At 37.8% G+C, this 19,716-nt stretch overlaps 1 protein-coding gene across 4 annotated transcripts in view; it reads left to right on the top strand.

Moving 5' to 3' along the window:
- The window catches only part of LOC126299109 (uncharacterized), a 372,168-nt gene that overhangs the window by 255,250 nt on the left and 97,202 nt on the right, over positions 1–19,716 (top strand). For all 4 annotated transcript variants that reach the window (XM_049990789.1, XM_049990790.1, XM_049990787.1 and 1 more), the window contains 6 exons: positions 977–1,195; positions 4,648–4,844; positions 4,958–5,149; positions 10,851–11,051; positions 15,892–16,030; positions 16,136–16,283. In XM_049990789.1, the coding sequence (XP_049846746.1) occupies positions 977–1,195; positions 4,648–4,844; positions 4,958–5,149; positions 10,851–11,051; positions 15,892–16,030; positions 16,136–16,283 (1,096 nt within the window). The remainder of the gene's footprint in view (positions 1–976; positions 1,196–4,647; positions 4,845–4,957; positions 5,150–10,850; positions 11,052–15,891; positions 16,031–16,135; positions 16,284–19,716) is intronic.

Here is a 19,716-nt window from a genome sequence, read left to right on the forward strand (position 1 = left end):
CTGAGACTTGAACTCAGGACCTTTGCCTTTTCATTCTGGAAACATTCCCCAGGCTATGGCTAAGCCATGTCTTCGCAATATCCTTTCTTTCAGGATTGCTAGTTCTGCAAGGTTTGCAGAAGAGCTTCTGTAAAGTTTGAAAGGTAGGAGACGAAGTACTGGCAGAACTGAAGCTGTGAGGATGGGTCACGAGTCATACTTGGGTAGCTCAGTAGGTAGAGCACTTGCACACAAAAGATAAACAGCACTAACTCCACAATTCTACCAAACTAAAGAGAGTTGTGCCAACTGAGAAATACCACATCACAATACGCAATGAAATGTTGTGCTCTTGTGGATACTTCTGAGAAGGGCTGAGGCAGGCTGGGCCTTAGCCCCCACAACCTGCACACATGAAGTATGGCATGCCATGGCCGGGCCTGGGGTATATAAAAACTGTAGACTGTATATTGTTTTGTGTACTTCAAACGTGTTCAAACTTATACATAAATTCTTTGTTAGGGACCTTGTTTTCATTTCTTATAAATGGTATGGTATTTGTTTCTAACTCTTGGAAACTTTTAATGCATTTAGCAGAAAACTTTGTATTTACATCTGATTACCTTATGTACATAACTCTGCTCATTTTTCCAACTCACATTTCTATTAAATAACATCTGTATACAATTTTGTCCTACTTCTCCTAAAGTTATCAGCTTTATGTGAAGTAAATGCTGTTGATGTTGTTTGTTCTCACATTTGTAATGCAATAAACTATTATCACAGATAACTGATATTTAACAATTAGCAAGATAATAAAATTAGAAAGGAAATTTATCTATGTAATGCTTTTGTAAACAACTACATTTAAATGTAGATATTTAAGAAATGGTATGTAATTAACAAGTGTACTAAATTTGGAAGAAATAGACATATATTTGCAGAACTTGATTAACTACAAAGCTACTAGAGAATTGTTACTTTTGTTTATTTTTAGATTTATGTTGGAGGCCCAACACTTGCAATGGGCTACCTCAATCGTCCCGATTTAAATACTACACGCTTTATCCCAAGGCCAGACCATGTACCCCCAACTGTTGGTCCACGTCTATACCGTACTGGTGATTGGGGTTATATGCTAACAGATGGTAATCTTGAAATATGTGGCCGCTGTGATTCTATGATAAAAATACGTGGTTACAGTATTGAGATACAGGTGAGTGTTGCTTGAATGGATGTCAAAAAACTCATATAGAATATAAGCACACAAGTAATTGAAAATTTGGTTGCATTTTGTGTACCATAAACTGAAAATAAAGGAAATGTTATTGAGTTAAAATTCAAGTTTTCTATTCCATCTCAATAAAAGAGAGTGCATTAACATCATATATTGATATAATTTTAAGAAACAACAATTGTGTTCATCTTAAGCAAATGTTTTATTCCCATGAGTGGCTGCAAATATCTTCAAATGCCAGATGCAATGGAATGGCAGGAACTTTATTCAATTTTAGCAATGTCAGCTGTTTCTTAATACCACTGACCTTAGTGCCTATATCACTAATCTTTGTTGTGATGTGAGAATTGAATTGGGGCGATACCACTGCATTATCATTTGTAAAGGAAAATCCAAAACAGAGTCCAGCATTTCTGCTTTTGCTTTGCTATGCTAGCTTCAGCCCCATTCTCATACATGAGTGTCTGGATGATAATTTTGGTACCACCAATTGCCATTACATATGACCAGAATTTCTTTGGGTTTTGGGAGTGGTCCTTCAATAATATGCTGCTGCAATAGTAGTTGAAGGGTTCACACATTGCCTTCTTTAGAAGTTTCTTGTGTAAATCTGAGCCACAGTTCTTCTACATACTCCTCTCCAGAACTAAATGTTTCGAGTTCCTTATCGAGGAATGTTTTAGTTACCCTTTGTATTTTGCTAGCCACTGTTGCTACAATTGCCACATTATCGTGACACCAGTTTCTATGTGGACACGCTCAGAGAGGTCATATCTATTTGTTGCTATTAGATCGACTATATTTCCATCATGAGTGGGCTTCCAAACAATCTGCTTTAGATAGTTCTCAGGGAATGCATTTAGTAATATTCCTCAGGAAGTCTTGTCAAAGGGGTAATTTCCCCAATCTGTTGTTAGACAGTTAGAGTCTCCTCCAATGATGACAGTATAATTGGTAAATTTACATACTAGTGAACTTTAATTTCTCCAAAGTTTTTGGTTATATATGGAGGTGAGTTGGTGGCCAACGGAAGGATCTAGTCATAAGTTTATGACAACCTATGATAGCGCTCCTTACCAAGACAATCTCCCAAGCAGTTTCAGTATCTGTCTTGGAGATTTTAGTTTCTTGTCTACTGAGACAAATACACCACTTCCATCCACAAGGCATGTTTTTTTTAAGTAAGTACCATTTTGAAATAAAAATAAAAGAAGTAGACATTTATAAGTAGTTTCATTTTTACATAAAATCCTGTACTTTAATGTCACTGTCTACATAATTCCACCAATATTAAGGCACTTAATGTACCATACAACTACTTTTTGAATAACACCCTTGAAGGAACCTTGCCACCTGATTAGGCAAAAACTGTGTAAAGCACTTACAGTATTAACCACTACCAGTTGATCGCACTTTGAAGCACATGCTGCACTAGTCACTGCTGAGCTTCCCACAACCGCCACTGCAATCAGAGGGCTGAGGTCCAGCAGAGGATGTATTTATGTTGTGAAAACAGCTTCTCTCAGGCTCACTTGTGACTTGCTCTTGTACTTGCTATTCACTGTTCTCATGTACTTGCTGGCCAGGGCTTATGTAGTCTGTAATTATCATTCATAATGTGAAGTGTGGGTGGATAATTCAGAACTGTGTATTTGTCTTAACAAGGATCTTGTACAGTCAACCACTATGAGAAAGATATGTATTCATTCCTTTATTAATGTTATCAGCACTAAGAATAAAAGATAATTATCTGCCTTTATGTCAATACAGCATTGTGCTCCACACTTGCATCAACCAATTGAGATCCCACATGTGCATACGACCAAATATAACAGCACACTTCTTGACACTTGAGGAAATTCACCACATAATGTCAAAATCATGCAGTGTCTGTTCTCTCTCACTTTTTCATCGATTTCCTGCATCAAATCATCACGTACATTCGTACGGCCATTTTTAAAAGCTCTTACCCGTTACCGTATCATCTCATCGCACGTAATGTTTCTCCGTACACTTCACTGACCTGATTCACAGTGCACGTTTCAAGGACAGCAGGATTCTCAGTCGAAGAAGGCATTTCACGTACTCACAACCAAATATATAAGCAATGAATACTGGTGGGAATTATTTAGAAAAGTAGATTAAAGTCAGGCTTTCATGTGAAATTAAAATTTCTAAGGAAACTCTACTTGTGTTATTTTTATTTCAAAACAGTACATACTTTAAAAAAACATGCCTTGTACTATTACCCTTGTCTTTTTGATATACACTTATATTTTCCCCAAAAGTCTCACTGATATCAATTTTGGGTTTTAACCAGTTTTCTGTAGCTAGTATCATGTGCAGACCACTGTTTTTTAAAGTGTAGTGGCATTTTGTTGCTAATACTTTAGCAGTTAATCACTAAGATTTTAATACCTTTGCCTGTAGGTGGCATTTCTTTGAATCTTTTATCAATACTTTCTGGATAGCAGCCTTTGATGTGTGGTGTACATGTGACACATTTAGGAGGACCCTACAGTTTTTAACCTGATGGTGCAAGCCCAGAAAGTCACAGCCCAGTTTGTCACTGAGCCTTCAAAGTCTCTGGTTCAATCTTTCCATTTGACTCAAGACCAACTGGGGACAATGCTGCAAATTTTATTTAAATCATAAGGTAAATACAGTGAGGGAATGTGTGTGTGTGTGTGTGTGTGTGTGTGTGTGTGTGTGTGTGTGTGTGTGTGTGTGTGTGTGTGTGTGATACTGGAATGGACTGAAGGGTTCCTTCATTAAAGTAGTAAAATGTCACTGTCTGGAAAAACATAGATATTGTTTTCAATTTTTGAAATGTTTAAGTCTGCAATTTGTAGGCATAACTCATTATTTCACATTATATTACTAATAAATATCCCAAATAGCTCATTCTATGTTTTATACTATACATTACCAACATATGGTATCTTGTATGAACTTGTTGTTATCTTACACTTTGTGTACATCATATGATTTACAGCTCTGAATGATATTTTCCTTCCTTTTTCTCTTACTGACACCATGATATTACTTTCCCATTTACAGGTTTTCTTTAGTTTCAAAACTTAATTTCATGATTTACCATTTTATTGTTTTGAGCTGCTCTTAGTTTCACCATTTATTGCAGTAACTTAATGCTACAGTACATTTCCAATTCTTTCTTTTGTTCTTGACTATATGTATGTGTTAAATTCTCCTTAGTTTATTTAGCCACATATAGAGAGATTAACATATGAAGATGAAAATAATTTTGCTGTCCTTACTGTCAGCACCTATGAGGTATATCATTGCTGCCAGAAAAATCATAACAATCAATTCACAGATGATAGCAAATACTGTAGCATTAAATAAAATAAGATACCTGCAATATTTCATTAACTTACTGTGTGACATTTATATTATCAATCTATTTACAGGCTGTTGAAGCTGCACTTTTGGAGTTGCCCATGGTCAACAGTGGATGTGTACTAGCACTAGGAGAAGAAGGCTCTGATAAATTTCTTGTTGCATACATAGTCCCAGAAGGTAAAACTTCTCGTAAAGCAGTGAGAGCAGCTCTGAAGAAAAGGTTACCATTTTACATGATACCATCAAAATTCTTCTTTCTTTCGAGGTTTGTTGCAGTGGATATCTGCTAGTGTTCTGTTACTTGAGATAAATATCCACATAGATTGCATAAAGTAGTAGTATTATTGTTATATTTTTGATTTTGTATTTTTTATACAGTACGCCGATTGTGGAAGGATCAGGGAAATTAGATAAGAGAGCATTACCAAAAATTGATGTAAATGAAGACTGCAGTATTGATCCACAAGATCTGCCATCAACACCTATGGAGCATCTGATTGCCAATATATGGTGCAACATTTTAAGAATACCAACCATTGATGTCCAAGAAGACTTTTTCGACTTGGGAGGGTGAGTAAATATCTTACTATTTTCATTTCTTAGTACACCATTTATTTATTTAAATTTTTTGTGTGTAGCTGTCAAGATGAAGAGTTTTGCAAATGTCATACATAATTTGAGTAATAAATTAATATAAATAACACATACAGTAATGATATATGTATTCATCTTAATATTCTTATTATATTGCATGTTGCAACCCAGGTCCTGCAGCTTAGAATTCACCAAGTAGATACACTTATTTATTAGGAACTCTTTTAACTCACTGTGGAACACCTTTGCTTCACAAGTTTTCAAAGTATGTAGCAGCTTGTTGAACCATGTCTGCCCATTAGTATAAGAACAATCATCAGTTATTTTTAATGTTGTCCTCTTCCTGAAGCAGTTGCCCTTACTCCTAGAGTCATAATTCTGTGTATCACTACATCCTTATACATTGTTTTTGTTATTCATGAAAATATAATAAATTTATACAAATCTAAGGAATATATTGTTAAATATTTATGTTCGGCAAAGGTTTCACAACAGAACTCTCTGAACCTTAGTCCATGTATTAGCCTAACTGCTCATTTATGTAACAATAGTATTCTGTACAGGTATAGGTCTGCTTCACAGCCTCATGATTCATACCATAGTTAAGAAATGCATAAATTATTCCATGGTGTATGATTGGAACTATTTTTGCCAGTTGGCTTACCAGATACAAACTACTGATGATTTTGTCGCATACAGCATTAATGTGCTTTACCCAATGAAGATTTTTGTCCAGATTAAACCAAGGAAATTAATTTAACCTGTTTCTACTGATGTAAAACTATATATGTTGTTTATTTCAACCTCATGAGAGCTGGTTGTTTGAATATTGGTGTGTGGACTTTAATGATTTTAGTGGCTAGACATTGGTGTAGAAAATACATGGTTACTTCTGTTACATCATTAGTAGCAACTTACTGTAATTACGAGTCTTTCTAATAAAATAGGAGGAGGTGTCATCAGTATGGCTTACTAGATGTGAGTTGAAAGGTTGTGTCATGCCACTGACATAAACCAAGACCAGGATGGGACCAAGGATTGACCCTGTGGCACCCTCTGGATTACTGTATCCCTAAAATATGGGAAATTATGATGTTGTTATATATTTTGCATGAAAATTTACAGCACTGCTTACAGTTCGTTAAGTATGTGGACAGTAACTGCATAGATAAGTCTTTGATGTTGTATATCTTCAGTTTCTCAATGAGCAGCCCATGGTTGACTAAGTTGAAGGCTTTGGTAAGATCTAAGAATATCCCTGTTGTCCTCATTCCTTCATCTAGGAGTATGTACACTTTATGGAGAAATTCAGTAACTGCAGATGTTGCACAATGATCTTTTGTAAAGCCATGGTTTCTGTTGTTAACAATTTTTTGTGTATAATAAACATAGATCTGAGAAATGAATATCATTTCAAAAACCTTATTGAAGGTAGGCATCAATGTTTGGTGGTAGTTTGAAGTTTCTTTTGTAATTCCCTTCTTATGCACTGCTTTAACAGTGCATATTTTTAGACTACTAGTATAAGGGTTTTCACCAATACTACAGTTTATGAGGTAACTTAGTGGTTTAACCATTTCTTTTGAGCATTTTTTAACTACAGCATTCAATGTATCATCCCATCCAGCTGAGTATTTATTCTTAAATGTGAAGATTATCTTACTTATTTCACTTTCCTTAACCACCTCAAATTCAAAATTCACTGTCTGAGTGATGTGATATGATAGCTCTCACTGTGTGTCTATAGTCTTTGACAGATTTCCTGTTGGTAATATGAAATGTATGTAGTGCTCTTGTGTCTTTTGTAGTATTAAAATCCTGTGCAATGCACTGTAGTTGAAATAATTTATCTGCTCTCATCCTCCACAAGCAACAGTACGGAGCATGGAAGAGCTTACTTTTTACCAATATTAGCCTATTCCATTTTCATATGGAACATGGCAACAATGCCTGCATGCATGTGCTAATGTCTTATATCTTATTATTAAGGTCCCTACACTAGCTTTAGAAAGGTTAACATTTTATTTTTAAAAAGAGAGAGCTAAGCATTTATTGACTTTTTTCGTAAGGTTAAATTTTTAACAGCTTTGAATATATCTGCTGTACATCTGCATATATACTCCACAGGGCATTGTGAATTAGAATTCTCATCCCTCTCTTCTGCCATTCCCATACATTTTAATGGTTCGTGGCAACAGATCTCTAGACTGCCTCTTCTTGTGCAAACAGCCACTGGACCTGTGAACATCTTTCATACCAAAAACAGAACAGCTACATGCCCACACAGAAAATAACAGCTGTAGTTTCCCATTGCTTTCAGCCATTTTCACTAACAGCACACCAACACAATGGTGCAATCAGTTACAGGGTCAGATCAGTCAATTATCCAGACTGTTGCTTCTGTTTCTACTGAAAAGGCTTCTAACCCTCTCCAGGGTCAATATCAAACCTTCCTGGTGGATTAAAACTGCATACCAGTACTCATATCCAGAACATTGCCTTTCATGAACAAAATTTTATTAAGTGAGCTATCTAGACCTGGATAGTTAAGTTAATGAGATCATTTCCCACAGAAAGTAAGATTCCAGTTTCAATTGCTCTTCCAGCACACAGTTTTAATCCAGCAGGAAGTTTGGAAACTGCACACACACACAGAGAGCTTCAGATTGAAAGATGGATTTTGGAAACATTCAACATTATTTTGCAAGAGTGTTTGTCTTTACTACCAGTTATGTATGCTTAGTTTACCCAATCAATACCAAGCAAACTAAAGTCACCCTCAATTACTACACTAACACGGGGGTGTTTAAACTACGTTTGAATGACTATGTCATTGATGTGTCTGTTAAAATGTTTGATATTTAATAGTAACTTTAGAATTTCCAGTACTACACCGACACTTTTATTCACATGGAATCATGTTTGGAGTGATATTCTTCATCCATCATAAATTTATGTCCTGTCCTAGCTTCATCAATGGAAAATCAATACTAGTTCTGTTCTTTTTATTTAAGAAGGTGGTTGTGCTTGTTTAAAGGTGAAATTCTTACTGTGAGTTTGTATGTGATGAGATGCTTGTTTGAGAAACTGAAATAAATGCTTTCATAAACCATCAATATATTAATATAGTATGTGGCTACTCTATGTAAGTATCTTTGCTTTAAAGGCCTTATATATCGTTACTTTCATATGTGTAAGTAATGAGGTAGTGGGGTTGTTAAGACACTGACACTGTATTCAGAGGGGTGGAGTTTGTTCTATGCAGCCATCCTGTTTAGGGTTTCTGTGGTTTTCCTAAATGATTTCAGGCTAATGCTGGGATGGCTCCTCCAGCCAGACCACGGCTGTCCATTTTTACTATCCTCATAAAACACTCTTATGAATTCTATATATTTATATTTTTAAATATTTATTTTCATTGCATTATGATGGCAAATCCTGTATCATTATGAAATGATCCCTGGATGAATAAATAAATTAATTAATTCTGTAGAAATATTCAGTTATTACTCTAAATCCACCATCGCCCATTACTTTTGTCCACATGAGTCCACATTGATTCAGTTGTGACCTCACTAGTTGTGATGTTTCTGCTTGTTGCTTTAAATATTCCAGTTCCTTGGGAAATTAATCTGTCAATCTAATATTTTTCCTTATGCTCCTGAAAGCTTCCCTACATTCTGTTTCAGGTTTAAAATAATTTTTCCCTAATATTCGGTGTGGATGACTGCTTTCTTGGACAGAGATAGGTGAGATGTTGGGGTTTTAATCTGAGGATCCAACAGACACATCCTAAAAGAAAACACCATGTACATTCTACACATAATCAGCCACCTAAGTAACCACTTCTATAGCACACAATGCATGCTTGATCTAACCAGTGCAGTACAACAAGTTTCCATCTCTAGTGCAATTGGTGAATATACTGCTATACTCCTCACAATACTGACAAAGTCTGCAGTTTAGAGCCTATAGTTACCTTCTGGACAGAGTATCCTGATCAGTATTTCAAACAACACTGCAAATGAACAGCAGTGCCAAGGCCCCATGAGCTAAGCATCTGTTTGCATTACTTCTGACAGTCTCTGGAAATAGCCAACAATACTCTCAGATTTTGTGCATTAATTGGCCTAAGAAGAACCATCAGATGCCTAACATTCAAACTCCTTACAACTGATTTCGTTGTTAGCCCCTTTTTTTAAGCGTAGTCCTCAACAAAGAAGATGTTCCAGGTAATGGAATGACCCAACAGTCACCATTAGGTGCAGCTCAGAGCACTCCTAGGAAGGCTTTTAACTGTTGTCAACTTGTCAGTGGTGCTTCCAACTGTTTACAAACAGCAGTCATCTCTTCCATCGTGCACCCACAATACCCACAATATATCTATTGGTGAAAGTGAGATGCAAAACTAGCTCTTTCAAATACAAAAGCATTTGAAAAACTAATAGCACTTCTGAAAACAGTAAAAATTTGCTGTTCACTTCTGCATGGAAGTACATAATAAACTAACAAAACTAAATGCTACACCCAAGCTAAGTACTGTGGATGCTGTAATGGACACAGCTAATTACTAGCTATTTTCTATTTGAAAACATAAGATCTAACAAAGTCTTGGAGACTGGGTTTGGAGTTTTTAATCTCTATCTCTGGCCTTAGATACACTTGATGTAAGATACATGTGTAGTGTAATAGATGTCCAGGGAATAATCCCATTCTCACCAAAGACTATTTAAGCAGGTCTAGCATATTGTTCTCAAGAAGTGTGATAATACAGCTTCTCAATTCTTAGAAAATTGTTAGAAGTGATGGACATGAACATTTTCCCTGAGGAAATCTCACAGGAAGAAATTACGTACTGAGAAATCAGTCATGTGAGATGATCATATGCAAAAGGTATTTTCTGTCGCCAGTGTGCCATCCTTCCATGAGCCTGTCATGTATTTGAGAATGTAGACTTTCCCAGCATATAATACTGATGAAAATCCCATGGGTTTCCAGCTAGGTGTTAGTCTTGAAAAATCTGGCATTTTGATGATTGTCGTACTCTCATATTCGTCATCTCCAGGGGAAGTTTTGAGATGCACTATGTGCCTTTCTATTTATACATGAGGCATATCTACTACCTTCCTCTGGAGCAAACACTGTGCTATAATGCACACTGATGGTGGGGGAGGGATGTTGTGCCAAGGCTGAGAGCTGTGATCAGTTCCATTTGTGGGTATTCTTGAGGTACTGCTGCTAATGCAAGATTCCACATTGAACTAAGCTCATGGTGGTCATCCCTGTTGATGAGATTGTGGGGAACCTTTATTTCTATTGATTCCCTATTGTACTCTACCAGTAGCCATTCACCCAACACAACACTCAACACAGCATAGTGTTTTCAATATCAAAGATATGTTCTTCATCAAGGTTGTGCAAGGCCACTGCTGATTTCTCTTTTTGCCTCAGATGTACAAATATAATATGTTCAGCACAGCACTGTGAAGTACAGTGCTGCATTTGCCCACCATAGTTTATTGATTATGAATTAATCTGTTTTTGTTGGAAGCACATACTGTAGACAGAACTATATGGTTATTTGTAAAATTAATTGTCTTGTTGGATCTTAATATGTGTTATTATTTCATTCAGTTCTCTCATTTAACAACAAAACGTTCTTTTTCTGTAATATTAGGCATTCACTCCAAGCAGCACGCATATTAAATGAAATGAATCAGAAACTAGGAGTCAATTTAGTAATGAGTGACCTATTTAAGCATCCAACGGTTTCATCCATGGCAGCCTTTATTGAAGACCCTGAAACAGTTAATGGAGGTGATCCAGTCCAGCTTGATCTGGCTGCAGAAGTTGAACGTCACAGTCAGGGGAAAGATATGTAAGTATTTTAATGTGATATATATATATATATATATATATATATATATATATATATATATATATATATATATATATATATATATATATATTAAAAATAAAGATTCCAAGACTTACCAAGCGGGAAAGCGCCGGCAGACAGGCACATGAACAAAACACACAAACACACACACAGAATTACTAGCTTTCGCAACCGATGGTTGCTTCTTCAGGAAGGAGAGGGAAAGACGAAAGGATGTGGGTTTTAAGGGAGAGGGTAAGGAGTCATTCCAATCCCGGGAGCGGAAAGACTTCCCTTAGGGGAAAAAAAGGACAGGTGTACACTCGCACACACACACACACACATATCCATCCGCACATACACAGGTGTCTGTGTATGTGCGGATGGATATGTGTGTGTGTGTGTGTGCGAGTGTACACCTGTCCTTTTTTTCCCCTAAGGGAAGTCTTTCCGCTCCCGGGATTGGAATGACTCCTTACCCTCTCCCTTAAAACCCACATCCTTTCGTCTTTCCCTCTCCTTCCTGAAGAAGCAACCATCGGTTGCGAAAGCTAGTAATTCTGTGTGTGTGTTTGTGTGTTTTGTTCATGTGCCTGTCTGCCGGCGCTTTCCCGCTTGGTAAGTCTTGGAATCTTTATTTTTAATATATTTTTCCCATGTGGAAGTTTCTTTCTGTTTTATTTATATATATATATATATATATATATTAAGCACCCGGAGGACATGGTCAAATGTCAGTGTAATTTCAAATGATAAGAGTTGCAATTCTATATGACAGGTAAAAAAGATTAGCAAAGTGCCTGAGTGGTGTTTACGTTTATGTTTTGTGTTGTTGTCATGCCTGATCGGGTATATAAGGGCCATGATCAGCATCAGTTGTCGAACGATCACTGTAAAAGACATGGACAAGCCACGTGCTAGTGCGAGATAGCTTTAGCAGCAATTAACAGAGTTTGAAAGGGGCCTCATTGTGGGTCTCCATTAGCATGGCTAGTTGAATCACACAATATCCAGATATGTGAAACATTCGGACATGGCAGTGACCTATGTTTCACTGCATGGGAATGTGAGGGCAGACACAGACATCATCAGTGTTCCAGTAAACCATTTCTGACCATCTCAAGGAAGGATTGCTGTATTGTGCACCAAGCTCATTGCATACCCTTCACATCTGTGCCTGCCATCATGTACTGCTGACGAATGATGTCACAATGTGTTCTGTGATGAACTGTGGTTCTGCCCTATCCCAGTTGACCGTCATCAACAAGTATGATGGGAACCTAGGGAGAGGTCCATTCCTTCCTATATTCATGAGAGGCATAGAGATGCTACTCCTAGCATCACAATGTGGGGATCCATGGGGTATGAATTCAGGTCATGACTGGCAGTGACTGAGGAAGCTCTGATGGCACAATGGTACATTACAGCTATCTTGCATCCTCATGTATTACCTTATATGTAACAGTATCCTTGTGCGATTTTTCGACAGGACAGTGCACATCCACACATGACACTGGTCTCTGTGAACTGTCTGCATGATGCTGAGGTACTCCTGTGGCAAGGAGAATCCCCAAATCTGTTCTTGATAGAACATGTGTGGGACCATTTCAAATGTCAACTCTGTCCAAGTACCAGGATGAAGGATATCAAGAACTAGTTACAACAGTTGTGGGTCAGCTTGCATAAGGTTAATATACATCAGATTTATGACACTCTTCCCAACCAAATCAGTGCATACATCAAGGCCAAAGGGGAATCAATTTCATACTGATAAGTGAGCTCATACTATTACATCCTTTGTAACTTTGACTCGATATTGTAATCACTGAAATGTCAGATAACCTCTCCACTCACGAAGTTTCATTTCATTTTCCCACCCCCTTCTAGTTACTTCATTGTTTTCTGTCAGGTGATGAATATGCAATATCTGTTAATGAACATCTTTCCTTGGAACAACATCCCACTGTTAGTAAAATATGTTATCATTCCTGTCTTTGTTGTCTATAAAATCTACATACTTTTTGAAGGTAACACACATGAGTTCCAAGGAAATCTTTTCAGCATTGATGTTACAAAGATGTAAATAGAATATATAGGTGTAGTACTTAATTAGTGTTAAGACCAAATAGATGGATATTATTTTAGAGTACCATTTAGAAAAACGAGTGGCTTTGAAGCATGATATATGAACTATAATTTCAGTTGGTTATACAATGCAATGTGGCCAGTATTTACATCTTTGATTATTTCTGTTTAATGGATATTACTCCATGGTCTAAGGCATGTTTCAGTGTCCAACATTTCATCTTTTAAAGTTGCAAACATCCTTGTTTAGGTTTAACATCATCTAACTACACTTTTATAGCCTCTGAGGATGTATTCCGCATTATGGGATTAAATGTTGGGCACTTAAAAATTCTTAGACTCTTGGACCATAGCCTAAAGCCTATAACACACAAATCACCAGGGACATTACAGTTGCCTTTCTAGTGTCAAACTGTTATGAAGTTTCTTATTTGTTTCAAATGCACATGTATTTCTCACCATGCCATATGGAAGTAATTGCCACATGTCTGTGACCTCTGCAACCCTCATTTGTGATGAAGTTATTTCATTTTCATTGAATCATGGTATAGAAGTATAACTGATGAGCTTCTGCACAACTGTACACTTTAACAAATATACATACCACCCCTAGACTACAATGAATGCCCAGTAACTGCACATGATTAAAGAAACTACAGCACTGCAAGCTGTACTGGAAAATATCAGCCTTATTTTGTATCAAGCTTCAAGAAAAAAATCAAAAGTATTTTGCAAAAAATGGGCAAAACAATGATTCACAGGATTATTCTTTTTTAATATCGGAGTTAATAGCAAGTAGTAGAGAGAATCTGTAATAAAATACTTAGCAATTTAACATGACGATTGTTAGGAAAGTAGCTAACTAGGCAGTGTGAAGAAATTAAACACTGAAATATGGATACTGCATTTTAATTTTAAATTTAAAAACTTGTTGTTTGTGGTTATCAAAATCTTTATTACTCCCTAAGCTCGACCTTTCTGTCTGTTGGTTATGAAACTTGCTATGTCTCCTTGTGTTTATAAGTACAAAATCTTTACAAAAGATATGTATGCTAATATTTATCAACTATGTGTCTAACTGTACCTATTTCACAAAGGAATTTGACAATTTCTAGATGTCATTTTAATACTAACTTAAATAAACAATTACCTAGTACAATGCACATAAATAAATAACCAAAAAATCTATCGTTTTGTGAAATAGTTTTGAAAATCCAGGCCTGTGAATCCCTGTGATAAATAAGAAGACAAATGCATCCTGAAAGCATATAATAGTTTCATTGCTGCCCTGCTTTACATGTAAAGTGTTTAGGCTTTCTCTCGCAAATTCAGAAGTAAACAACTGAAACCACTAGTAGTCAACATCCATGTAATGCACTGTGATGGCATGTAGCTGGGATGTCCTAAGCAGGTGAAGGACAGATTGTGATGGAAAGATGGCTTAATGTTCATCCTTTGGGGATCTTTAATCTGTAGAATAAAGTTCCATTTAATGCAGTAGGTTTCACTGAGCTGCAATAAATTTGATACAAATTTAGTAACAAGCAGTGATAACATTTATAGTCTCATGAGTACACATAGAAAAGCATGTAACCTACATTACAGGTATGGGATGCATATTTAGAGAGAATGGGGAATCTGTTATCATCCAATCAAAAACATTGGAAGGGATGAATTTGGGGAATCAAGAGTGTTGCCTTGTGGTATCTCTTTTGAAATATGCATATACATCCATGTCTTCCTCATTGTTGTTCTGGGGCATAGAGGTACTTTTGATTGTAATATTAGGTGATTTGCCAAGACTAAGTGGGAGAAATCATCCTCCAGAATGATAAAACCTCTTAACATTTAGTATATGAAGTAAGCCAGTTCTTGCTGGATACTGTAAAGGAAATGAATGTCTGGCAATGTTTCTGACCCTTAACTATATTGAGCACATGCAGTTGATCTTCATCATTGTTCAGTTGAGCTTGTGCCCCTGATCACTAAGCAATACAGAAACTGTAAATTGTTATTGAATATAAGTGCATTAATTAATGGTATTTACTATTCCTATTAGATATAAAAGGTGGTTAGAAACAGTCTGCAAAGCTTGAAATGGTGGTGAAGACTATGTTGTGCAGAGAGATAATTGTTAAGAAAAAAATTCCATATGTTGTGTCATTTCCAAGTTAATTAGCATATTAGCACTGAAATTTAGTGTCAGTTGTTCTCATAGCATAGATGATGCACACAAGACTGCTCAATATTTGGGTCAGGTTACTACCATGCCATATCCAGATTTTGTAACACTCTCTTGTTCAGTTTTAGGAAACCAAACAAAAACACGTTGGTGACAATGTCTGGTGGGCCACTTGAATTTGTGTATGTAGTGGTCTGATTGGCTAACTTCAGTGCTAATTAATAAAGAAACAGTGCAGTGTGTCAAATTTTTTTCTTAACAATTATTTGTCTGCACAATCTACCCTGCAACATCCTTGCAAGCTTTCCAGATTGTTTCTGACCACCCTCTATTTGGATGATCATATTTCTTATTAGAGCCTGACTGTAATCTTTTCACTCATTTTATTTTTGTTAAACTGCAGTGTTATGTCAGTTATATGTATGCTGTACTTTTTTTTTTATTTAAACTGGTTCCATTGTACATGACCAGCAATGTATTTTGATGTTGCGCATGCACTGAATGAATGTCACAAGATATCCATATGTATAACACATTTTATTTACTTACACAAATTCACTTTTCTTTTTCAAGAATGGACATAAGGCTTAGGGCCTTCTGGAGATCTTTCCAGCTTTCAGGTACTAACTGGAGACGTGATAAAGTGCTCCTGACTGGAGTCACTGGTTTTGTTGGAGCATTTATTCTGGAGGAACTGCTCCTGAACACAACGGTTGGTCATATACAAAAATTAACAGTAATTACACTTAGCAGTCTTCATATATCATATAAATGAACTAGTAATTAAACTATATGGAATACATTTTCCTTGTGTTAGGCTACTGTGTACTGCCTTATACGAGGTGCACCAGGAGTTACCTTGCTAGACCGCATGAAAAAAACCTTGAATGAGTATGGGATTTTGAAAGGAGATAATGCCAGATTAATACAAGAGAAACTGAACCAGAATGTTATAACTATTGCAGGTGTGTTACTTTATTTATAATATTGTAATTATAAGTCTGTTGCTATGTGTATTTTTATCTGTTCTTAAGTCAGCTGTGCTATGAGTCTTTCAGGTGTGGTCAGTTTCCTAATAGACTGATATACTTGTCAGTGAAACAACTTTATAAAAATGATGTAAGAGGTAATGTAGATAATTACCAGCAAGTTTATTTACTGCTAGTGTTTTGAAATTTTTTTTTGAGAAAGCAATGTCTGTAGGAGAGTAGTCTCAGTACACATTAGTTAGTTAGTTAGTTACTTGCTTAATCAGTTAAATTCATGATAAAATTTATGATGTGGAACATGTCAACAGAACAAAAATAGAACAGTTCAAGGGTGTGGACAAAAAAAACACAATACATTAACATGGTTAATATGTTGCAGAAAAACTGTCGGCATTCACAACAGCTTCCAGTCATCTTGTAATGCATAAATACAGGTGTTTTATGGTTTTCAAGCGAATCTTATACCATCCTTCTTGCAAAATAGTGGCAAGTTCAGGTAACAATGGTGGAGGTGGATACCAATCGTGCACCCTTCTCTCCAAAGCAGACCACAAAGGCTCATTAATAGTGAGATCTGATGACTGGCCATCCTTCTGTTTCTTAAAGAGGAGAAGAAGACACACAATCCTTGGCAGTAATGCGACCTTGCAGAGTAACCTTGGGTCCCATGGAATGCCATGATATGGCTATCCCAATCATCACTGAACCCCTGCGATGTTTTGCTCTTGGGATGATAAACTCAGCCAGAAGTTGGAAACAGGGCCCAACAAGACTCATACAACAGAATGACTTTCTTCCATTGTTCCGTAGTCTAGGTTTTATGGATTCAGCACCATGTTTTCCTGCCAAGGGCATTTGCTTCACTCACGAGCGCCTTTAGAATTCCAGCTTATCCTGCAATTCCCAGCTCCCTTAATGTAGTTTTGGTGTTGACAGAGTTTGTAAGTGTGGCATTCAGTTATACAGTGACTTTTGCAGCTGTTGTCTTCTTATTTGTCATCACAGTTCTCTTCAATGACCTCCTGTTACAGTCACTCAACCAACACTTTTGACCATGTTGTGACTTGGTGGATGATGTTTTTCCACTTTTCCTGTATGCGGTATAAATCTTTGATAGGTTGTTTCTTGAAACACCAACCATTTTGGCTACCTTGGTTATGGAAGCAAGCACCACACAAACACCAACAATTTTCTCATGTTCAAACTCACTTACCTCAGACATAATGCACTCACAACTACACAGAACACTGTTCTGACCAAGACTGACACTTGCAACATATTGAGAACATTGCACATTTGTGATCAAATACAGCAGCACAATCTGTAGGCTTGGTTAGCACATGCATTTATGTTCAGTTTTTCTTTAATATACACTCCTCGAAATTGAAATAAGAACACCATGAATTCATTGTCCCAGGAAGGGGAAACTTTATTGACACATTCCTGGGATCAGATACATCACATCATCACACTGACAGAACCACAGGCACATAGACACAGGCAACAGAGCATGCACAATGTCGGCACTAGTACAGTGTATATCCACCTTTCGCAGCAATGCAGGCTGCTATTCTCCCATGGAGACGATCGTAGATCTGCTGGATGTAGTCCTGTGGAACGGCTTGCCATGCCATTTCCACCTGGCACCTCAGTTGGACCAGCGTTCGTGCTGGACGTGCAGACCGTGTGAGACGACGCTTCATCCAGTCCCAAACATGCTCAATGGGGAACAGATCCGGAGATCTTGCTGGCCAGGGTAGTTGACTTACACCTTCTAGAGCACGTTGGGTGGCACGGGATACATGCTGACGTGCATTGTCCTGTTGGAACAGCAAGTTCCCTTGCCGGTCTAGGAATGGTAGAACGATGGGTTTGTGATGGTTTGGATGTACCGTGCACTATTCAGTGTCCCCTCGACGATCACCAGAGGTGTACGGCCAGTGTAGGAGATCGCTCCCCAAACCATGATGCCGGGTGTTGGCCCTGTGTGCCTCGGTCGTATGCAGTCCTGATTGTGGCGCTCACCTCCACGGCGCCAAACACGCATACGACCATCATTGACACCAAGGCAGAAGCGACTCTCATCGCTGAAGGCGACACGTCTCCATTCGTCCCTCCATTCATGCCTGTCGCGACACCACTGGAGGCGGGCTGCACGATGTTGGGGCGTGAGCGGAAGACGGCCTAACGGTGTGCGGGACCGTAGCCCAGCTTCATGGAGACGGTTGCGAATGGTCCTCGGCGATACCCCAGGAGCAACAGTGTCCCTAATTTGCTGGGAAGTGGCGGTGCGGTCCCCTACGGCACTGCGTAGGATCCTACGGTCTTGGCCTGCATCCGTGCGTCGCTGCAGTCCGGTCCCAGGTCGACGGGCACGTGCACCTTCCGCCGACCACTGGCGACAACATCGATGTACTGTGGAGACCTCACGCCCCACGTGTGCGGTACGTCCACCCGGCCTCCCGCATGCCCACTACACGCCCTCGCTCAAAGTCCGTCAACTGCACATATGGTTCACGTCCACGCTGTCGCGGCATGCTACCAGTGTTAAAGACTGCGATGGAGCTCCGTATGCCACGGCAAACTGGCTGACACTGACGGCGCCGGTGCACAAATGCTGCGCAGCTAGCGCCATTCAACGGCCAACACCGCGGTTCCTGGTGTGTCTGCTGTGCCGTGCGTGTGATCATTGCTTGTACAGCCCTCTCGCAGTGTCCGTAGCAAGTATGGTGGGTCTGACACACCGGTGTCAATGTGTTCTTTTTTCCATTTCCAGGAGTGTACATTTGAAAATGTTATCTATCAGACATTTTATTTCTGTGGATAGATTGTCAAAGAGTTTTATAGCTGCATATTTCACCCCATTTGCACCATAGTTAGATTCGTTAAAGGGCAATGCAGATCTTTTTTCCTTCTGGTGTTTTACTTGTACTACCCCTGCTACTCTGAAACTTAGATGAATTGCTGATAACAAATTTCATAAATGAATAAATGTACTGTGAAGCTGTAGTTAATATTCCCATGTGCTTAAAGAGGAATCTCCAGTATGTATGCAATTGAAATCCACACATAATCCTAATTATTTTCATTTATGCAATGAATATTTTTTGCATAAGTGAGAGTTTACCTCAGAATATTATTCCATACATAATCAGTGAATGAAAATACTCAAAATATGTTCACTTTCTGACTGCTGTAGCCCCAAAGTTGGCAATTATTCATATGGAAAAAGTAGCTGAATCTAAACATTTTAGCAAGTCTGCCAAATGGTTTTACTAGTTTAAGTTTTCATCAAAATGTATACCTAAAAACTTACAATTTTGTACCAAGTTAATTATTTTTTGTTGGTATGCTATGTAAATAGGAAGTGGCATATTTTTGACAGAAAAAAAGTGGGTGAACTGTGTTT

The sequence above is a fragment of the Schistocerca gregaria genome, chromosome X, assembly GCF_023897955.1.
Source record: "Schistocerca gregaria isolate iqSchGreg1 chromosome X, iqSchGreg1.2, whole genome shotgun sequence".
NCBI lineage: Eukaryota > Metazoa > Arthropoda > Insecta > Orthoptera > Acrididae > Schistocerca > Schistocerca gregaria.